Source organism: Platichthys flesus, chromosome 17, assembly GCF_949316205.1.
Source record: "Platichthys flesus chromosome 17, fPlaFle2.1, whole genome shotgun sequence".
NCBI classification, from domain to species: Eukaryota; Metazoa; Chordata; class Actinopteri; order Pleuronectiformes; family Pleuronectidae; genus Platichthys; species Platichthys flesus.
This window is the reverse complement of record NC_084961.1, coordinates 6,160,547-6,179,709: the sequence shown is the minus strand read 5'-3', so window position 1 is coordinate 6,179,709 and position 19,163 is coordinate 6,160,547. Positions and strand designations below refer to the sequence as shown.

Sequence of the window (19,163 nt, the reverse complement as noted above, 5' to 3'; positions counted from 1 at the left end):
GAGTGTGTTTACAGAGCAAAGGATTTGGTGATTTCATCCTTGTCAGGCCATTGCAATCAACTGGCAGAATCGTGTACGCCTCAGCAGGAATTAGTTTATACAAAACACGACAGGAGGAACACGCACTGTGACATATAGGCTACATCGGTCAGGAGGAAATGTGAGTGTAAGCGTTCAGCTCCTCTCTCATGTCTCCTCTCTATATTGTCTGTTTGATATTTTGCAGTTCCTCTTCAGCCAAGTACCTGGAGATCATTGAGAGAACATGTATGCTCTTGAAGAATTAGAGGAGAGAATAAAGTACAGAAACATGCAGAGATGCCTCCATGACGACTTGTACGAAGAAGTCGAAGAATGACAAGAATCCCCACACACGCTCAAAGAAACTGACTCGTTCTCAATCATTGCTCACATTCTCCTTCACCTGCATCTCTGTTCCTGTGTGGCCACGGCCTGGAAGTGAGCTGGTGTCTGTGAATGTGTCAGTTCCTGTTCAGAGGATTTAATATGGTTGTAAATGTTTCCCCTTGCGTGCTAGCATAGCTGTGAACAAGGTGTCGTTTTCGCCCCCGTGTATGTGTGTGACTGTACAAGATAACTCGACAACACAAGGGCGGATTTACACCAAACTTGGTGAGAATATTACTCAAGAGGGGATCTCCAGATGATTACCGTTTGGAGCTGATTGGTTAAATGTAAATAAATAAATGGTCTGGAAAACACATTTTCCAAGATTCTACGCAAAATATTGAATATGAAGTGATAAATAAGATCAGAAAATGGTATAATGCATTTTTCAAAACTCATAGGGCTGAACGGCATGACCTGAGTCTTATACAGATCCGAAAATAATCTGATCATATGTTAGGAATGACAGAAGTAGGGCGTAACTCTAAAGTCAGAAAATGATGTCATATAGTGCACACATTTATTCCACCAATTAGATTAGAGACACAATCTACTGCAGGTTTATATTAACCAATCATTCTATCAATGTATCCTATGGTTTAAAATGACATAATTATGAATTGAGTTCAATGTAAACAACGTAGCATTGTCTGATGGGGTTATGTACAGGTTATAGTCTAACCTCCAATGCTCTTCAATTAGTTTGTGATCATAGTTGTGATAATAAATACTTGTCATACCATCACTTTCACTTTCTAGTTGTCACTGAGTCACACGTCACCTATTGTTGAGTATCATTGTAAATCTTTCACAACTAAAACACAGCTGCATAACCACAACTCTCTCTGACTCAGACGATTTATTCTGTATTATCCTTTTTGAACCTCCCCCAACACATAATGGATGAATCCAATAAAACAACAGACACTGTTAACATGATGGTGATTTTTTTTTATTGAACTTAACACTGACTTCCTAAAAGAGGACAAGACTCATGATGAGGAAAAACTAGAAATGATCCAAATTGAACAATACATCTGTCCAGTGATCAATAACGTGCACATCATGGACCACATTGTCAGTAAACACACAGACCTACTGTTGTCCCACAAAGACAAACATACGTCTTAAATATTGCTTTCATAAATGTGTTTCATTAAAGGATTCATCTGTTCTGGTTAAACTTTCTCTTGATCCCTTTCGGTCTAAAAAAAAAAAAAAAACACTCCTCACAGCAGATAAAATAAAAATCTGTTCAACACATCATAAATAAAGCCTTTGACATTCATTCTCTGCCCTTAATTGCAAGTAGTGTAAACCCGTTTTCTTCTCATCCTCGCAGAAGCAAAAATAAATCAAAGCCCCTTTTCAGTCTAACCTTATTTGTGATGATAAAGGCACATACGCAGTAGCTGGCAAACTAAACTTCTGTAAACTAAAAGGAAAACGTCAACATTTTCACATTAAAAGTTTGTGATCTGCAACAGAGTGTGGCGATTCTGTCGAATAAGGAAAAGTGTTGCAGTGTAGTTGACAGAATAAATAAACATTTTACTCTTCAAAGCTTCCTTTAATCTAAAAAAATAGCCGAGAAATTAGACATAACAATCACAATCTGTCGCTTTTCACTTCACATCCCACTCAAGAGGGAAACTTTCAGGAAATCAAACATTACTACGAAAGAAAAAGAAATATTTCTGTTAAAGCATAATGCTACGATACCTTATAGACAATGTTGTGTACCATTCTTCTACCTTTGCCACGTTTATTCAACTCATTCAAAATAAAATGTAGCAGCTTCCTTCATTTTCTTTTGACTAAATGGCAATTTGCATCAACAAACATAGGAAAAGGAAATTAAAATACTGTAACAGATCTTGGGATGGACGTCCTCATGGCTACATTGCAAAGAGAGTATTAAAGAAAACCTGTGGACTAAATGAAAACAAGTATATGAAATGTAAATCGTGAGAAATAAAAAACGTAGCTGTAAATATGAATGTTTGGGAAAAGTGCTCAAGCGGTTAAGCAGACTTCACTTCACCCGTGGGTGTACATTTCTAAATCGGTTTGTCCTATTGCTGTTTTCCTCGAGCAGCTTCACAAACTGGTTCCTGGTTTTCCCACACATCTGCTGTCAACTGGCAGTTGGAAGTTGGAAAAACCTCCACAAAATCTAGAGGGCAAACACTTGGGGCTCTAAAACAGTGCTCTTTGTATGTGTGTGTGTGTGTGTGTATGTGTGTGTGTGTGTGTGTGTGTGTGTGTGTGTGTGTGTGTGTGTGTGTGTCTGTGTGTCTGTGTGTCTGTGTGTCTGTGTGTCTGTGTGTCTGTGTGTCTGTGTGCTGTCTGCTACTCTCACAAAACAGGTCTGACTTGATCTTATTCCTATCACTGAGAGAACCGGGATCTTATCCTCTGGGATCAAACAGTTACGCCCAACTTGACTACACACAGAAAGTATCAACACAAAACCTCCGAGCCTATGTTTGAACCCGTTTGGAGCAGAGATCACTTGATAAGGGAGAGAACGTCACATTTCAGGGTCAATTTAACACGACCTTCTGTTCTTGACAACTCATCTAATATGATATGAACTGCATGAATAGATTCAACCCTTTTCCACTGGTGCTGAACAGAATTAATTGCAAATACCATCTCCTTTCAACCCTAGGTTTTAGTCTGATGTGAATATTTTCAGTTTGAATTTACATTATGAGCTGCAACATGCACTAGTTACTGAGAAAACACTATATAGCAGAGGAAAACCCACACAACACGTGACTGAAAGACTTAGGAAAGCAAGACCTGACGGAGGTAGCTGACAACACCTAAGTCCAGAATGACACGTTTGAGTCTACCGTATAATTAAAGACTCGGAGGGTCACATTTATGAGAGGCACACCCACTCTACGCCAGAAGCTACTACAATTACAGCTCTGAAGAGGAGAGGGCAGGCGAGAGAAGTCCTACCAAACCACCACTTGTGCTGCATCCTAGTGTTCTTTTCCCAAACGACACTCAATTCAAGCTGTGGCGGCAAACTTCCAGAGGGCTTCTCGTTCAAACTCCTCCATCTCCTCCTCCAAGGAGTCATTGTCCTTCTGGCCGCCGCCTTCCAGGACGTCCACCATGTCCTCCAGAACGTCCGCTACGTCCTCAGCGAAGTCGCTGAAACGAACCCTGTCGTGGACAAACACGCCGTCCTCGAAGAACTCCGCGGTCAGCTTCCGAATCTTGTCCTTGTTCTCGGGCACAGACTCTTCGAGCTTGCTCAAGTAGCCCTCCAGCAGTTCCTCGAACTCGGGCAGCTCCACGGCGTAGAGCCCCTCCTTGCTGGCGCAGTTGTCCACAGAGGTGCAGCCCAGCTGGGGTTTGAAGTTTCGTCTGAGCTTCTGCTCCTGGTCTCTCCAGAATTCGTTTTGGTTGTACTGGTGAGTCTGGGGGGGCTGTTGATGCTGATGCTGAGGATTATGGTGGTTATGGTTGTGGGATTTTTTACTCGGCTGGGTGTGCCACGGCTTCTCCTTCCTCCTGTCTTCTCTGTCCACTCTGCGCTCTTCCTTCTTCTTCTCCCACTCGTCCTGGTGCTTCCTCCAGGCCTCTTTGTGCGAGTTTTGCTTCTGAGGCTTCCACTCCTCCTTCCTCTTCTCGTCTTTCTCCTTCCATCCGCCCTCTTTGCCGTGCTTCCACTCTTTCTCTCCTCTCCACTCCTTCTTTTCTTCCTTCTTCCAGTGGTCCCGCTCGATGTTTTTACCTTTTTTCCCTTTCCATTTGGAATCCTGTGGCTTCTTCTTCCCCCACCTCTCGACTTGTTCAGAGAGCTTCTTCTGGATCTCCTCCAAACTGTCGGTGACGCGCTTCCTGCTGCCGCCATGTTTTTTCATCCCCTCCAGTCTCTTCCTGCTCTCCTCCAAAAGCACCTTCTGTCTCTGGAGTTCCTGCTTCAGCTTGCCTCCCTCGTTCTTTTCCTTTCTCCTCTCGGGCTCAGCTGCTTTCCGGTCACTCTGACCATCTTTGACACCGGGCTGAGGAGATGGACCAGGAGTCGCTGGAGGCATTTTTTGATCAACTGAAAGTAAGTACAAGTTATTAAATTTAAATTGAACAAAAATATCACTGAGAACAGTTTTTTCCTCCTTTTTGCATTTTCATTTCAATAAATATCAAATATCTTATAAATGCAGCGGAAAAAAGACGATTAAATCACTTGATTTACTTCACATCATACCTGTGAGCTGGTTGAGTTCTGTCACTCTGGACCTCAGACTCTCCAGCTCTTTCTTCAGTTCTGGCAGAGACGACAGCTCCTCCTTCAAATTTGCATTTTCTTGTTCCAGATTTGCTTTACCTTGCTCATCTCCGCTTTCTGACACTGATTTAAGTGCCGAGTCCATTTCGTCTTTCTGAGACTGAAAGAGAAACCAAAATAGACGCTTAATCACATCCAGGTTGGACACAATTTGGACAAGTATTAAATGTAAACATGCCACATATACGTGTATATATATGGCCACGCATTGAGACATCTTGGCCACATAGAACAACATCATTTGCATGAATATGACTGAACACTGACCTGCAGTTGAGCCTCTAGCAGAGCAATGTGTTGGTTTTCCTGTGTCAGTTTATCCAATAACTCTTTCATATCCTGTGGATCACCGCTAAGCCAGTCCTGGATGGAAAATTATTGGCAAATGAATAATACAAATATTTCACAAATAATCCCGTCTTTTTTTATCTGATCATTTGTCTGAAAGTTGTGGGTTTTCCTTGAAGGCCTCACTGTGTGGACACACACGGACAGCACATAACACTGAGGTTGAGTAAATGGAAAGAGAGACAGTGGAACAGACCTGGCTTTGTTCTCCATCGCTCAGGTCAGAGGCGTCAAAGTCACCTGTCAGATAAGAAAACACATCTTTCACACAAGTCTGACAACAGACTGACTTACTGACACAGCTTCCAGGCAGTCGTACAGCAACATGAGCTTCTTTTGTTGTGACATGCATTTTCTGAGGCCAGGCCAAAGCTAAACAGAAACTATTTATTTAGACCGATTATTTGAAATTACTTTTGAATGGTGTGATAGTTTACTTTACCAAGCTAATGGCCTGCACCTCAATTTAATCACTCTTATCATCCACTGAGCACTTCCAAAGTGACAGGGTGTGTTGTGGTACAGTTAGCAACACGCGTTATTAACCACTGCATGAAGTGTTAGGCAGGATAAGTGCTCGGAGAAGCTACTGAGTATCAGCCAGCTGGTGCAGAAGCTTACACTGCTGACTAATCTAGTACTGGACGTACCATAATCCAGGTCAGAGGGCAAACCTGTTGACAAGGTTCATTTTAGTCAACAAGGTCTGAGAACAGACACCGTACCGCTGCTGAACACATGCTCATGTATTTTTTAAAGACTGGCATTGTCAAAAAAGTTAATCTGATAAAAAATGTATTACAATAAATCCTAACACTGTCAAATCTCTTGCAGCAGGTACAAGCAGGTGATACACAGAAAGTCAAAACTGTCAAGAAGCATTATAAAGGGTTAGGTAGTAAGAGATTTGTGCAATAAAAGAGACTGGGTAATAAATATCACAATCATGTGTTTTTATTGTTGATGCGGTAGCAACTTTCCCTTTATCTGACCATAAAAGCAGAAACACAATGGCAAGCTTTGTTGTATGTAAGAGGAACTCACCTGAGAGGAAGAGGGAACCTAAAAAGAGCAGGATCAGGGCTCCCACAATGCACTTGTTCATGGACAACCATGGCTTCTCCTCCTTCACAGGCAGCTTGAACTCCACTTCCTCGTCCTCGTCGTCCTCGTCTGACGTTCTTGACCTCGGCCCCTCAAACGTCGGGATGTTCCTCCTCCTCACGCCATCATCGAAGCTGCTTGTGTCGCCAAAACTAGTGGACGGCTCTGAGGAAAGTAGGAACATGACAAAGAGGAAGCAATGAGTGACTTCAGCAAATCATCTCCACGTATTTAGCAGCAGCAGAAGAAAAACTAGATTTATTTCCAAAATCATAATTATCTACAGACAGACTGTCTCACACAAAACACTCAGACATACGTGAACACAAGTGCTGTAAAATTCAACAGTGTGTAAGCGCTGTGTAAAAAAGAAAAAAAGCTAGTGCTGCTCGTGGATGCGGATGACATTTAGCCCCTAAATTACAACAACAGTAATTTCATGCATGGGAGTTTCTTATTTTCTGAGCTGGGTGTATGCCTCTCTGTAATACAGATAAATCTCTCTCCAGCTGTTGGTGTGACACAGAGAAGAAACACGCTAATCAAATCTTCATGAAGACTCATTTCATCTCTCAAATGAAGGCCCCATGTTCTCTGTGTGGCAGCTGGTTTACAGAGATGGAACCAAACATCATATAAATTGTTTATATCACTTCGTAAACTACACAATGAACTGACGTGTCATCGACCTTAAGATGAGCCCGGCTTTGTTACTTGGACTTGAATCCCGGAGTCACAATCTGGTTTCATATTGTGCATGTTTTTTACATTAGCTAGTGTTTAAAAGTATCCCACAGCAAACACAGATATTCCAGCATGGACAAACTGTACACAAAGCCCTCAGGTTATTCTAGCCTTGACATATCTTTCATGCAACATCCATTCTGTACCATCTTCTTCCTCTTCTTCTCCTCCCTCCTGCTCCCCTGTCTCCCACGTCTCTGTTGCCTCTTCCTCTACAGCGGCCTCCTCCTCTTCCTCCACTGAACCAACAGTCTCTGGTGCAGGACTTTCATCGACGGGCTCCTCTGCCTCTACAGAACCAACAGTCTCTGGTGCAGGACTTTCATCGATGGTGTCCTCTGGCACCAGGCTCTCTGGGGCAGGGCTTGGCAGCTCCGTGCTTACTGGAGCAAAGCTAACATCAGCATGGACATGAGAGGGAGGATTGATGGCTGTGATGGTCTCTGTGGCAACTTTAACCTCAGGTTCAACTTCGAAGTCCGGACTCTCCTCAGCGGGGCTCACAAGATCCTGCTCTACATCAGCAGGCGTGTCAAACGCTGGGTTTGCAGAGACGGGGAGATCCGTCACGGCAGCAGAGCAGGACTCCTCAAACTCAGATGGGGGTAGTTCAGCAGCAATAATATCAAGTTGAGCCTCCATATCCATGCTGGTGACAAAGGGTGTGGCTCCGAGGAGTTCATTGTCACTGCAGGGCGAGCTGGTGTCAATCTCATGAATAACTGGAGCCTGGCTCTCCATGTCGAGGTCTGGGAGGGGGTCCAGGGGGTCGTGTGGAAGAGGACTCATCTGGACCGGACTAGAAGGGATGGGACCTTCACTGGACTCTGGAGACGTCTCCTGACAAACCTACAAGTAGAGAGAGAGACATTTGTTGCCACCAAGGTGTCTATTCTGCAATAAAGTCATATGATTTAGTTTTTTGTGTACCTGTCTCTCATTTAATGGTTTCCTATGTTGCTCCAAGTGACAATTTCAAGAGAAAAGTTCTCAAGTGTTGAATGTATATTGAACCTAGGCAGTTGCATATACGCCTGGGAGAGTTAACCAAGTTAAAAACCAGCATTTGATCGAGCATCACACTCAATTGAGCACCGAGCATGGCTGAAAACATTCCATTAGACTGGTTTCTATAAATACGTTTAAATTAGTGTGGCTTGATTGAACTTAAGAGGACTACTGGGCTTTGGTGGAGATAAACGCTCCACTGAGTTCCAATGTAATTATATTAAAGATCTGGCCTGTGCTCGTCTTTTAAAACTCCACTGCAGTTACAATATGCTGGGGAGTAAGTATGTAAATGAGGTCAGATTTCCCAATCAAACAAGAATTTACACGAGGGGAAATAAAACTCACAATTGTATATGCAAATGTGCTCTGTGCTAGGATATGTTCTTGATACATGTTTGGGTATTGGCATGATAATAAAAAAACGAATTAACATCTGTACTGTATAAGATTATTATGTTGTTTATTGTGTACTAACCTGATGGCCTTCCTCTGACAGGACAGTCTCGACCAGAATGTCAATTGGTCGGAACTCCACAGCGGCTCCTGAACCAAGATCAACACAGTGTCAGGCTATAATATGAAATGCATGATGTCACAACCCATGAACCGCAGATCTGGCTCCAGCTCTGTTCGCTGTCAGTTACCTGCCAGCTCCTCGGACAGACTGGCGACGTCGCCCAGGCTCTCGGTGCCGTCGTCCACTGGCCCGACATTCTCAACAGCAGCATCCTGTGGAGAAAGACGACCCAAAAAGGTCAGGCTTCGTACAAGCATTAACATTAACACCTATAGTACACACGTATTGGCAATGCTGACCTTGACATTTACCAGCACAACCGTTAAAAGGTCGCGAGCTCGTCTACGCACATAAATGCCCGGACTGAGGGATGTAGTGATAATTCTAGTAGATCACAGTTTTATTTTGTACCTTGTGACGTGTCATGTTGTTGTCTTGATTAATGATAGGTAATCAGATTATTGTCAACTTCTGCTACAAACTACAGTTTGTTTGACTTATTGTCCAATGAAACGTTATACATGCTCCTATATATTTCTACATTGTGAAGTAATATTCACTCATATTAACGGATTAAAATGTTTCTCGTTGATTCCTTTACTCTCAAAAATGGAACAAAAATCGACCGCACCACATATTACAACAAAAACTGAGCATTATAACCACCATGAGGGTAGACGTTAAATTCATGTCATTTAATTTATATTCTCAGGATGATCTTTGGTTAATATCATAAATTTGTCCTGAATCATTTGATTAAACACACACACCATAAATTAACAAAAAAAAAAAAGAAGTCAGTGGCTTTCAGATTAATGAATACACACACATATCATGATTGTACATTGGACCTAGACAGGGTCTAATCAATTGGCCACAACTTGGGCTGTGTGATGTCATCAGCGTGGGCGTCTCAAGGCTGCAGGTTCAGACATGTTCCACGAGAGAGGGTCCTACAACCAACGCTCCACAGTTACATCCAGACCCAAGGATCTCCAGACACTTCCCCCCCTGATGTGTGCCCTGGATCTGGGGTCTTACCTCGGGGGAGAGGAGCGTCCAGCTGTTGGTGGAGGACGCGCTGCTGCCTGTGCTGCTGCTGTGGTCAGACATCGCCGCCTGCAGGCTCACTTCGGCACAGCACGGTTGCAGATTCGGCTCAGTGATATTCTGCAGACAGAGACATGGTGAACACGCCTGATGCATACGACACATGCATTGTTGGGAACACAACTATCTCCTGCATGCATTAATCTGACAATAGCTGGGTTATCATAGACACAACAAGCAGCATATGCATTGTCTTACACGCGACAGTCACATTATGTCTTCTCACCTGCAGTATGTTGCTGGTTGTTACATAGAAGACAGTCTAGGAGGAAGGGATTATGCATTCGAGGGACAATTTGGCAGCTGAATCGTCTCACCCACGGAATTAGGAGCAGATTGCCTGTGTTATGCAACAATATGGTGGCGCCCACACGATCGAGCTGCGCAGTTACACAGCAGCTCCAGTCGGATTGAACCAGACACCAGCTGATCACATTCACTTCCAGCCCACAAAAGGGATCCTCCATTGATCCAGAGTCCCGTTGTTCGCTCAAACCACCAAAACATGGCGAGAAGCCCCGTGATGCGGGGACGAGGCTCACTCACCTGACGCTCGTGTGTCCGGCTGCAGCGAGAAGGGTCAGATATGATGGTCTGTGGTTGTTCAAAGCTGAGACGTGATGGTAAACAAAGGATGGTGGACGGGGCTCGATCTCCCACTCCCACTCTTCCGCGTTGCCACTCGGGCCCCCGCCGCCACCTCGACCCCGAAACAAACACCCGCTCCCCCTCGCGTCACATGAACAACACACACACACGGTTCTATTTACCGGAGCTGCTTCGCCTCTGTTTTCCTCCGCGTCGCCTCTCTCTTGTTTGGGTTATTTCTCCGCTTCTCTCTTCCGCTGAACTTGGGAACTTTGGGAATTCCACGCTGCGTCACGTCGACCAATGCGCCGTCTCGTCCAATGGGAGCCCGGCGAAGCCCCCGCGGCGCCCGCCCCCGCAGCGAGGCTGGACCAATCGGGGGAGAAGTGTCGCGTCAGGGTAAAGAGACCAAGGCTCTGGTTGATTGACAGCTGCAGGTGACGGAGGCCTGCGTGTGTTGATAATGCAGCTTCATGTGTGACCCATGAACACAGACACACACAGACACACATGTTATATATATATACTGCAGGGAGAGGCAGCCTGCACCAGCCACACACTGACACGTCTGCAGAGTTATATTTACACTGAGGGACTTTACCACATGGACATCCCCTCCGCTCCTGTTGCTCCTATGAGGACGTCCATTTCATCATCTGACTCCTTCTCTATTATTAGTCTGTTCTTTGATAGTCACATGTACGCGTTTCTTTACCTTCAGGCCACCGTGTTCCTAAACTCACAAGATGAACAACCAACTGTTTCCTGCCTGTTTGCACTTTCTTTGGACAAACAGCTGAGACATAATAACTGTACATGCACATGTGCATTTACTATCCACACCCACTTAATACAGTTCAAGTTGTTGCTTCTTTTGCAGCGATTGTCACACGGCACCTTGAGTTTTGAATTGTATTGTATTTGACTTTTTTGGTTATAGTAAGCTCTTTTTACCTTGCCTTGATTTTAATTTAACTATTGCATTGCTAAGCTGAGTGGTTTCTTCTAGTCCAACAGCCTCACATTGTACTGTCTACCATGTGTTAACTGCTTATGACAAATAAACCTTGGAATTTGAAACCTACATGTCCGCACATGACTGGATTAGTTGACAGCATCAGAGGTAGAGCAGGCAACTTCGCTGGGGCCCCAAGAGCCCCATGTTCAATAACTAAAACTGTCATGATGGAGGTCTAGAGGTGCCCAACAACTTTTTTTACAGGCGCTTGAGGGGTGAATACACTCATGTCTCCACATGTATGAAATGACAACCCACACAAATCACTGCCATTAAAATGATGCGCTTAACAATAATCTTTCAGTCTGTTATTTTCTTTTAAATATAAGTGACAACACTATTCAACTAAAATCAATAAATAGCCAAGTTGAAAAATGAATAAATAAATAAATATAGTCTAGTTTTATCAGGTTAATATACTGAAATTCAAAAATAAGGTAAGACCTTATAGTGTTGCAGACTAGGTGTTGCAACAAGGAAAATGCCTGAGGTCAAAATGAATCAACATGACACTAACTTTTGTTTAAAACTTTCAATAACAATTACACTCTACAACTCTTCACCTCTGTTGAAAGGTGAACTCTCAAAACCCTGATATAATGTTCCTCCCCACAACGAAACTCTCAGCTCACAATAGCTGCAATAACTGTGAATTTGCACATGTAATATACATATTGTATTTTGAATGTCATGTTCCTACATACCTCCTTACATTGTCTTTAAATGCAAATCTAGTGCACACTTGTGCTGGTTTTTCATGTCAATCTATCTAAAGTATCTCTCTCTCTCTCTCTCTCTCCCTGTCTGTCTGTTTATCTATCCATCTCTCAGTCTGTTTCTGTCTCTCTCTCTCTGTTTGTCTGCTTATCTATCTGTCTGTCTCTTTCTCTCTCTGCCTGTGTGTCTGTGTACCTATCCACCTCTCTGTCTGTTTCTCTCTCTGTTTGTCTGTCCCTTTTTCTCTTTCTCTCTCTCTCTCTCTCTCTCTCTAGCTCTCTCTCTCTCTCTCTCTCTCTCTCTCTCTCTCTCTACCTCTCTCTCTCTCTCTCTCTCTCTCTCTCTCTCTCTCTTTGTCTGTCTGTTTATCTATATGTAGGCCTGGCTGTCTCTTTCTCTCTCTGTTTGTCTGTCTCTCTCTCTCTGTGTCTGTTTATCCATCTATCTGTGTAACTGGTGCAATAACATTAAAATGTGTCCTATTCGAATTTGGCCTCGTGGCTCCATACCAAAAAACCTGTGCATGTTTCCTCCAGCCAATCGCATGGCGGTGTGGCGATGAGGTAAATTTCCTGCGACGGACCAAACTGACCAATAGCAGGAGAGCGTCTCACTTCCATTGGCCAATGGGGTGAGGCAGAGTGTATTTGAACGGTGAGAAGCGGGCTCGCCGACATTCGAGAGGGAAACAAAGGAGGCGGAAACGTCCCGCATCTGCAGCGCGTCAAAAAGCTGGAATAACTTCGCTGTAACCGCGTCGGGAGAAGCTGTCAACTCACCAGGTAACTTCTCCACACACGTGTCCGCGGAAAACGTCCGATTCAACTGTTTACACCCGCCGAAGTTGTCACGAGATAAAAACTCTCGTTCTTCTCGGGCTAACTTTAGCGACGTTAGCTTAGCACGACTCGCCTAGCATGACGACCTGGAGCTCGCTGTCACGCTCCACGCTAAAGTGTGTAGCTAATGTGTTTTACTCGTGTGACTGTGATTGTTGACTAACACTGAATACAACTTCTCCACCAGATTCCATCATGTCTTACAAACAGATCTACTACTCGGACAAGTACGACGATGAGAAATATGAGTACAGGTGAGTACCACATGTACTTTATCTGTGTCTGTGCTTCACTGTTATTCCACAACAAATATAAGTACATCCGAGGTAACATTGTACTGAAACTGTCATGGTTAATGATCCACTGCTTTTACATTCATGTTAAACATCTGTGTGATCCATCCACAGACATGTAATGCTGCCCAAAGACATCGCAAAGCGTGTTCCCAAAACCCACTTGATGTCTGAGACCGAGTGGAGGAACCTTGGTGTCCAGCAGAGCCAAGGATGGGTGCACTACATGATTCACCAGCCAGGTATGTCCTCTCGATGCTGGGACACCGAGCGCATCATAACAACCTAGCTGAAGATGTACCAGGAATAAAAAGCGTTCCTAAATATCCCATGTAGATATGAACCTGATTTTGTTGGTCAACTTTTGACCGGCCGCATTTCCTGTCAGGGCCCCCATGCTTTGGAACAATCTCCTGGAGAAAATGTATTTCTAAATGCCTTAAAGACATATTTTTACAGGTTCGCTTTTTCCTAACCCTGATATTAGTGTATTTTTAACTTCTATTAGTGATTTGATTGTATTTAGGGACATGGACTGTCTTAATTTCACATTTTCGGCCTCCCATTGTCTGCATCACATTTTACACGTATAGAGCACCTGGTTACTGTGTTTTAAAAAGGTGCTATAAAGATGTTATTATAATTCTGGAGCTAGAAGCAGACATCAAGTTTTTGTTAGTAAATATCATTGGGATTTGTTTTGCACTAAAGTTTGTACAAGTTACAACATTAACATAACAGAGACCTGAAGGGGCCAAACTGTAATCTGAAGCTGTAGGATTGAAAGGGTTTTATTATATTTTCCTTAAAGTATAATACTGTAATAAATGAGCTGTTACTAGGTTATTGGCTCCAATAATATGTGAAAATGGATTTGAATCTTTACCAAAGTAAAGGATGACACAGGGTTAAAGTTTCTTCTACTGTCACATATCTATACAATGTTTTTGTATGTTCTTAGAGATATAGTTGACTAATTATAAATTGAAACTAGGCACATGACACAGTATAGAAGACTAAAGCTATTCATTAATTTTTAATAATGTGTTTTTTATTCAACTTATCTTTAGGCTACTCAGGAAAAAAGGGGAAAATGAATGCCACAGTTCCAAGAACCCAACTTGGCTATTTATACTTGTCATTTTGGCTGGAGGACTATTTTGTCTGGTTTGATCAGCTGAGCAAATGATTGGCTTTTTTGTTTTATAAAAAAATAAATCCTTTAATGACTTGTCGGGTGTCTTGCATTCAAACGTGCACTTTTACACCTTGTTGAAGAGGTGTGTCAGTTATTAGTTAACATTTGAATAGGTTTGGTGCCCACAAGCATATGGACAACAGATGTAAAGTCACACCTTCCATTAAAACCTAAAACGGTGTACTGGATGTTCCAAGAGTCGAGTTTCCCCACTGAGAAAGCATCACAGATGTTCAAGTATGATTATCTCTGCTGACATATTGCCTCTCTCTTTTCTTCCGCCTCCAGAGCCGCACATCTTGCTGTTCCGGCGCCCTCTGCCCAACCAAAAGGCATAAGTGAGCGATGCTCTGGGTTCAAAGAAGATCAGCCCCACTTAAGTGCTACTCATCAACGCATCAAAATAGGGATCATGCTGTCAGACTACCAAGGTCTCTTGTGGTAGGTGACTTGTAATGGGGGCCTGATCACGGTGGACCTGGATAAGGACTTTCACACTTATGAACAATGGTTGTGGAACGGAGTTTGCCTTGAAGGAACAAAATCATCACCATTCTCGTGGGGGAAAAGACTTTTGCACGTGTTAACAGCAACACACTGTTTGCCTGAACCATTCAGATCAGCCAACACTGTCCCTTTGACTGAATCTGTCTGTCCAACTTGCCAAACCTGCCTGGACATTTGAGCTTTTTAGAACAATTGTTAAAAGATGTGGGGAATCAAGCATGTAAGTTATTCTAACAGAGTACATTCTGGGTAAAGCTCCGGTCACAGCACAAGCCAGGTAGGAAAGTTGGATCCTAAATTCAGTTTCACTCATCTTTGAAATGTCAAACTGGGGTTTTACATATTGCTGCTCCGTTTAAATGACGCTGTCAATCAGCATTTAACAATTTGTAATACACATGAAAGGCTGAATATATAGTTGTCACCTAGAAACTAGTTCTGATCACTTTTTCCGGAAGAGCGTTCAACAGATTGAGGCCTATGAAAAACACACTTTTGTTGATGGGTGATGGCACTAGTGAGCTGCTCGGTATTTATGAATGTTTTGACAACTCTGAAATAAATGTAAACCTTTAAAATCTCCTAAGTACAGACGTGTGTCTCGACAGTATTTGGAGTTCACTGCTACTGGGTGGATACGCTGGTCGACTCGTAAGAAATACTTAAAAAGAAAAGATACCGGCAGTTGGCGGCTCTCATGGCAAACAACCATACAATGCTCTTATAGAATAAGTGGAGATCACTGATGTTGGAAAGGCTGCCGCATTTATTTGTCTGGTGTTGTATGATATCGTTTGAGGCACTTTGTCTGTGACATTCCTCCTTTTGAATACTTTCACCCGCCTGTAAGTACTGATCTGTCGATGCCTTACTTCCACTCACTGAGCTGCTCTGCTGCCGTGAGGATTTTTGCCTTAAAGTTCTTCACTGACGTTGTACATTTTGTTGAGTCTGAGACACGTGCAGTCAAAAGAGCTGCTTTTCTCTTTCAGGGTCATAAAATCTATATATGAGGAAAGTCATGATGTATTCTCTGAAACAACTGAAATCTGATAACTTTGGATTTAATGTGTATGAAGCAGAATGACCCGGTCTGTTAACACCAGACTACTGGATTACTACAGATGAAGTGTAGAGATGATCATGCCTCACTTTGCATTGTAACATGTTGCAGCTGCATTGAAATGAGAAAGGAAAAAAAATGTACTTGTCTGTTTTTGCTACATATTCTTTGAATAGTCGGCGCTGGAATATCTATACATATCTTCACTTTACTCACTTAGCTTTTATCCAATCATGTCTTGTTTTGGTAAAAAAAAAAAAAAAAAAATCAACCAGAAAACAGCACGAACTTCGTCTGACTACGCTCTTATTTCTCATCTGTTTCCTGTCTGTCATATGTAAAATAAAGGAAGCTCACATTTGGGCAGCATCAGGTGATTTTAATGTCCTTTCCAACAGTCGACGACAAACCACCTGTTAACTGCACGTAACGGTTTCACACCAGACGTTTCAAAACCAAAAAGACAATGACGTGCACCTCCTCCGCCAGTTGAAACGTGTCACATTGTTGTATGGCTTTCATTTCATGCAAATGTGATGTGCACAAGGCAAATATGCACATCTTAGGAGAGGTGGTGGACTAGTGGCAGAAACTTAGACTATGGGAAGAAAAGGTCTCTGGTTCGACTCCACGGAGAGACAACAAAAGACGAATCTGGATTGATCTGTCCAAAGAGTCTCCCTACCTTATCTAGTGCCCCTGAGCAAGGCACCTTACTCCCCCAACATCTGCTCCCCGAGCGCCGTACATGGTCGCTCACTGCTCTGTGTGTCCTGCACCAGATGGGTCAAAAGCAGAGGTTAAATTTCCCTATCTGCATGAGTGTGCATGTCTCTGCATGTGTTTGGGACAAATAACTGCATCTTAATCTTAACCCACAAAAGCACAGGGAAATCCATCAGGCTTATTTTAACATCTTTATGCTTATACCGCTCAAAAAATCTATTTAAACCTCATCATAGGTTTTTATATTATGTTGAGTCTACTTTAATCATGTTTTAAAATGAGTTTTCCACGAGAGCTGTTTTGGTTGCATTCGTTCTCAACGATCCAGTTATTGCAACGCTGTAAAACTGAAAACAAAGACGCACATGGAAATGAGTCTACAAACACTGGATCTTAATTGACCTGATTACACTGAGCCTAGCTGTGGGAAGGACTCGATACCTACTCCCCTGCCTCTGCCTGCAGTTTGAGGGATAACGTGGCATTTCAGGCTTATTCTTTACTCCCTCACTGCATATTCAATTATGGGGAAGTGTAATTCTGGGGCTCTGATATTCATTCATATCAGTTGAATTTGACATTAATCTAGGATTCCATTTATTATAATTATATTAAAAGGTTATTGAAACCTGCATGAGCCCTGTTATATATGTACACTGACATGGTTTTCTGTAGACGACTTCCAGTAAATTCAAAGCTTCTGTTTGTCTCAACGCGTGTTAGAGGAATAAGTGGCGGCTCTAACTGCTGTAAAGTTTCCATGTGTATGATAACTGGGTGTTGGGACACGTTTCCTCACTCTACCTATTGTAGTATAATGGGATGAGCCCTGCTGCTGCAAAGCTGTGATCTGACAAAATGTGCAGGCGTGTGGGCCAGATGGCACACTGTGAATATGTGATATTATGGTGTGTACAGTTGGTGGTTTTCCAGTGGCCCAGCGATACGGCATCTGTTGTCTGGCACTGTGACCGGACTCTTGTTTTACTTATTAGTCGCCTGTAATTCAATTCCTATTCCTCCATGTGTAATCTGGGTCTCGTTTACGGGTAAACGTCTTTGTGAGCGCAATGGACAAAATATTTTACTGAATGGGAGTCGTTACACTGGGATGTCATAATGGGAGAGGCAGACGCAGCATCTGCTGCCCATTTAGCATTTATACATGCTGTGGATTATTGCTGAACAGAGGTTTTAATGAACAGAGCGGATCATTCAGAGGATTTGTTGTTCATTTTAAGAGGATTCAGCTCTTCCTAAATTAACTTTTCGTCTCTAAGAGCCTCTGATAAAAAGCAGTCTATTCCCTTGTAAGAATTTTAAATCCTGAACTAACAGAAATATGACAGCAGTCATGACGAAATCCTTGTATATTGAAAATGACCTTGTTACACAAATGTTGAGCCATCAGTTGTTTTCATTTAACCAGCCAAACCCTGGAAGGGATTGTTGTCGTCTTTTCTGTTCATATTAAATTAAAATCAAAGGATATTTCTTATTTATCATCCTGCTGAGTTTCATTAGACTTAATTCTCCTCGTCAGTGCATAATAATCAAATTGAGACTAAATGAATCCATCACAGATTCAACTCAATAATGAAATTCTCCAAAGAGCAGGATGTGACAAACGGAGCCTCAACGACGGCTCTGCTGTGATGCAGTTTCACACATCGGACTGTGGAGGGCAGTGCAGCACAACTATCATAAACAGGGATACTACATTAATTCAACTGGCTCTTTTTTTCAGTTTTTTCATATATGCTGCATTGATCACAATGTAAACACAGAGGCTGCTCGCTGACTGTTATTACAACAGAATCAGCAGCTTCTATTTGTCACATTTCTGTGATGCTTTGCTGCTCTGATCTTTATCTGTTAGTCTGTGTCCCACATGCATTCAGACCGAAGCGCTGCAAACAGCTCGTTGCTACAGTCGGCATCGTAGATATTATCCACACAACTTTGGAAAGTCATTGGTAATGGAGGAAAGAAAATAATCTGCAAGTCACTGGGAGGTTTCTTGACAATTTCTGGAAAACGTTGCCCAGGTATAATCACAAGTCTGTGATGGTCAGCAATCTGAGTTTCCTGCAGAGATCCAGAGATCTGTGCCTCGGGCAGAGAAAGACGCCTTAAGGTGGAATAAGAAAAGAAATTGATTGAGCATCTGCCAGAAGAATCTTATGAATTGTGCTGGAATTTTGGTTCCTATAGGAATCCTCAAGGTAAACAAACCTGAATCTGGAACAGTATTTACAGAATAGCTTGGTGCAGCAAGACGCTGAACCAGTTTATCAGGGCGATGACCTTCTATTGAATATCTACCAGTCAGCATTCGTCGCTTATAATATTATTACCGATATCACTGCTCAGTTTCAAAGAGGTTTAATGGTGTTCAGAGATCACATGACCGCAAGTTTAAGGGGCAAGTGTGGGCGAGGTTTGAGCTGAAACTCTCACTTATTTACATGATTAAGATCTTGATTATTGTCTTAAACAATCCATTCATTGTTTTTCGCCAATAAAATGAAGGAAATAGTGAAGCTGCCAGATTCTAGTTTTCAAATGGCTTATTTTGTTGAATCAAAGAACAAAGAATCAATGCGTTGAATTTGGGAATATTTGGCACGTTTGCTTGAAAACAATCTAAACTTTGGAGA

The 19,163-nt window shown here is 42.7% G+C and overlaps 2 protein-coding genes across 3 annotated transcripts; one reads left to right on the top strand and one right to left on the bottom strand.

Annotated features, from left to right (window-relative positions):
• Positions 1 to 1,344: 1,344 nt before the first annotated feature.
• On the bottom strand, positions 1,345 to 9,765 carry pbxip1a (pre-B-cell leukemia homeobox interacting protein 1a). 2 transcript variants are annotated; one of them, XM_062409187.1, is made up of 10 exons: positions 9,486 to 9,765; positions 8,572 to 8,656; positions 8,403 to 8,470; positions 7,063 to 7,765; positions 6,113 to 6,337; positions 5,719 to 5,742; positions 5,265 to 5,308; positions 4,988 to 5,083; positions 4,640 to 4,820; positions 1,345 to 4,480 (listed from the first exon to the last, which is right to left on the bottom strand). In XM_062409187.1, the coding sequence occupies exons 1-10, from the start codon at positions 9,657 to 9,659 to the stop codon at positions 3,435 to 3,437; spliced, it is 2,646 nt and encodes an 881-aa protein (XP_062265171.1). In that variant the 5' UTR covers positions 9,660 to 9,765; the 3' UTR covers positions 1,345 to 3,434. The 2 variants fall into 2 exon arrangements, with proteins under 2 accessions (XP_062265171.1, XP_062265170.1); XM_062409186.1 differs by lacking the exon at positions 5,719 to 5,742 and having other exon boundaries at positions 9,486 to 9,557.
• On the top strand, positions 9,524 to 16,149 carry cks1b (CDC28 protein kinase regulatory subunit 1B). Its single transcript, XM_062409189.1, has 5 exons — positions 9,524 to 9,631; positions 12,414 to 12,659; positions 12,904 to 12,970; positions 13,124 to 13,251; positions 14,496 to 16,149. Exons 3-5 carry the CDS (start codon positions 12,912 to 12,914, stop codon positions 14,543 to 14,545), a joined length of 237 nt encoding a protein of 78 aa, XP_062265173.1. The 5' UTR covers positions 9,524 to 9,631; positions 12,414 to 12,659; positions 12,904 to 12,911; the 3' UTR covers positions 14,546 to 16,149.
• Positions 16,150 to 19,163: the final 3,014 nt, after the last annotated feature.

Excerpts from the sequence above, each read along its gene's own strand:
- pbxip1a (XM_062409187.1), bottom strand. The coding sequence starts at position 9,659 with ATGTGTCGTATGCATCAGGCGTGTTCACCATGTCTCTGTCTGCAGAAT. Across the intron at positions 5,743-6,112 it reads AGGTTCCCTCTTCCTCTCAG|GTTTGCCCTCTGACCTGGAT; the intron begins GTGAGTTCCTCT and ends CCTTGTCAACAG. Across the intron at positions 4,821-4,987 it reads TGCTAGAGGCTCAACTGCAG|TCTCAGAAAGACGAAATGGA; the intron begins GTCAGTGTTCAG and ends TTTCTCTTTCAG.
- cks1b (XM_062409189.1), top strand. The coding sequence starts at position 12,912 with ATGTCTTACAAACAGATCTACTACTCGGACAAGTACGACGATGAGAAA. Across the intron at positions 12,971-13,123 it reads GATGAGAAATATGAGTACAG|ACATGTAATGCTGCCCAAAG; the intron begins GTGAGTACCACA and ends ATCCATCCACAG. Across the intron at positions 13,252-14,495 it reads CTACATGATTCACCAGCCAG|AGCCGCACATCTTGCTGTTC; the intron begins GTATGTCCTCTC and ends TTCCGCCTCCAG.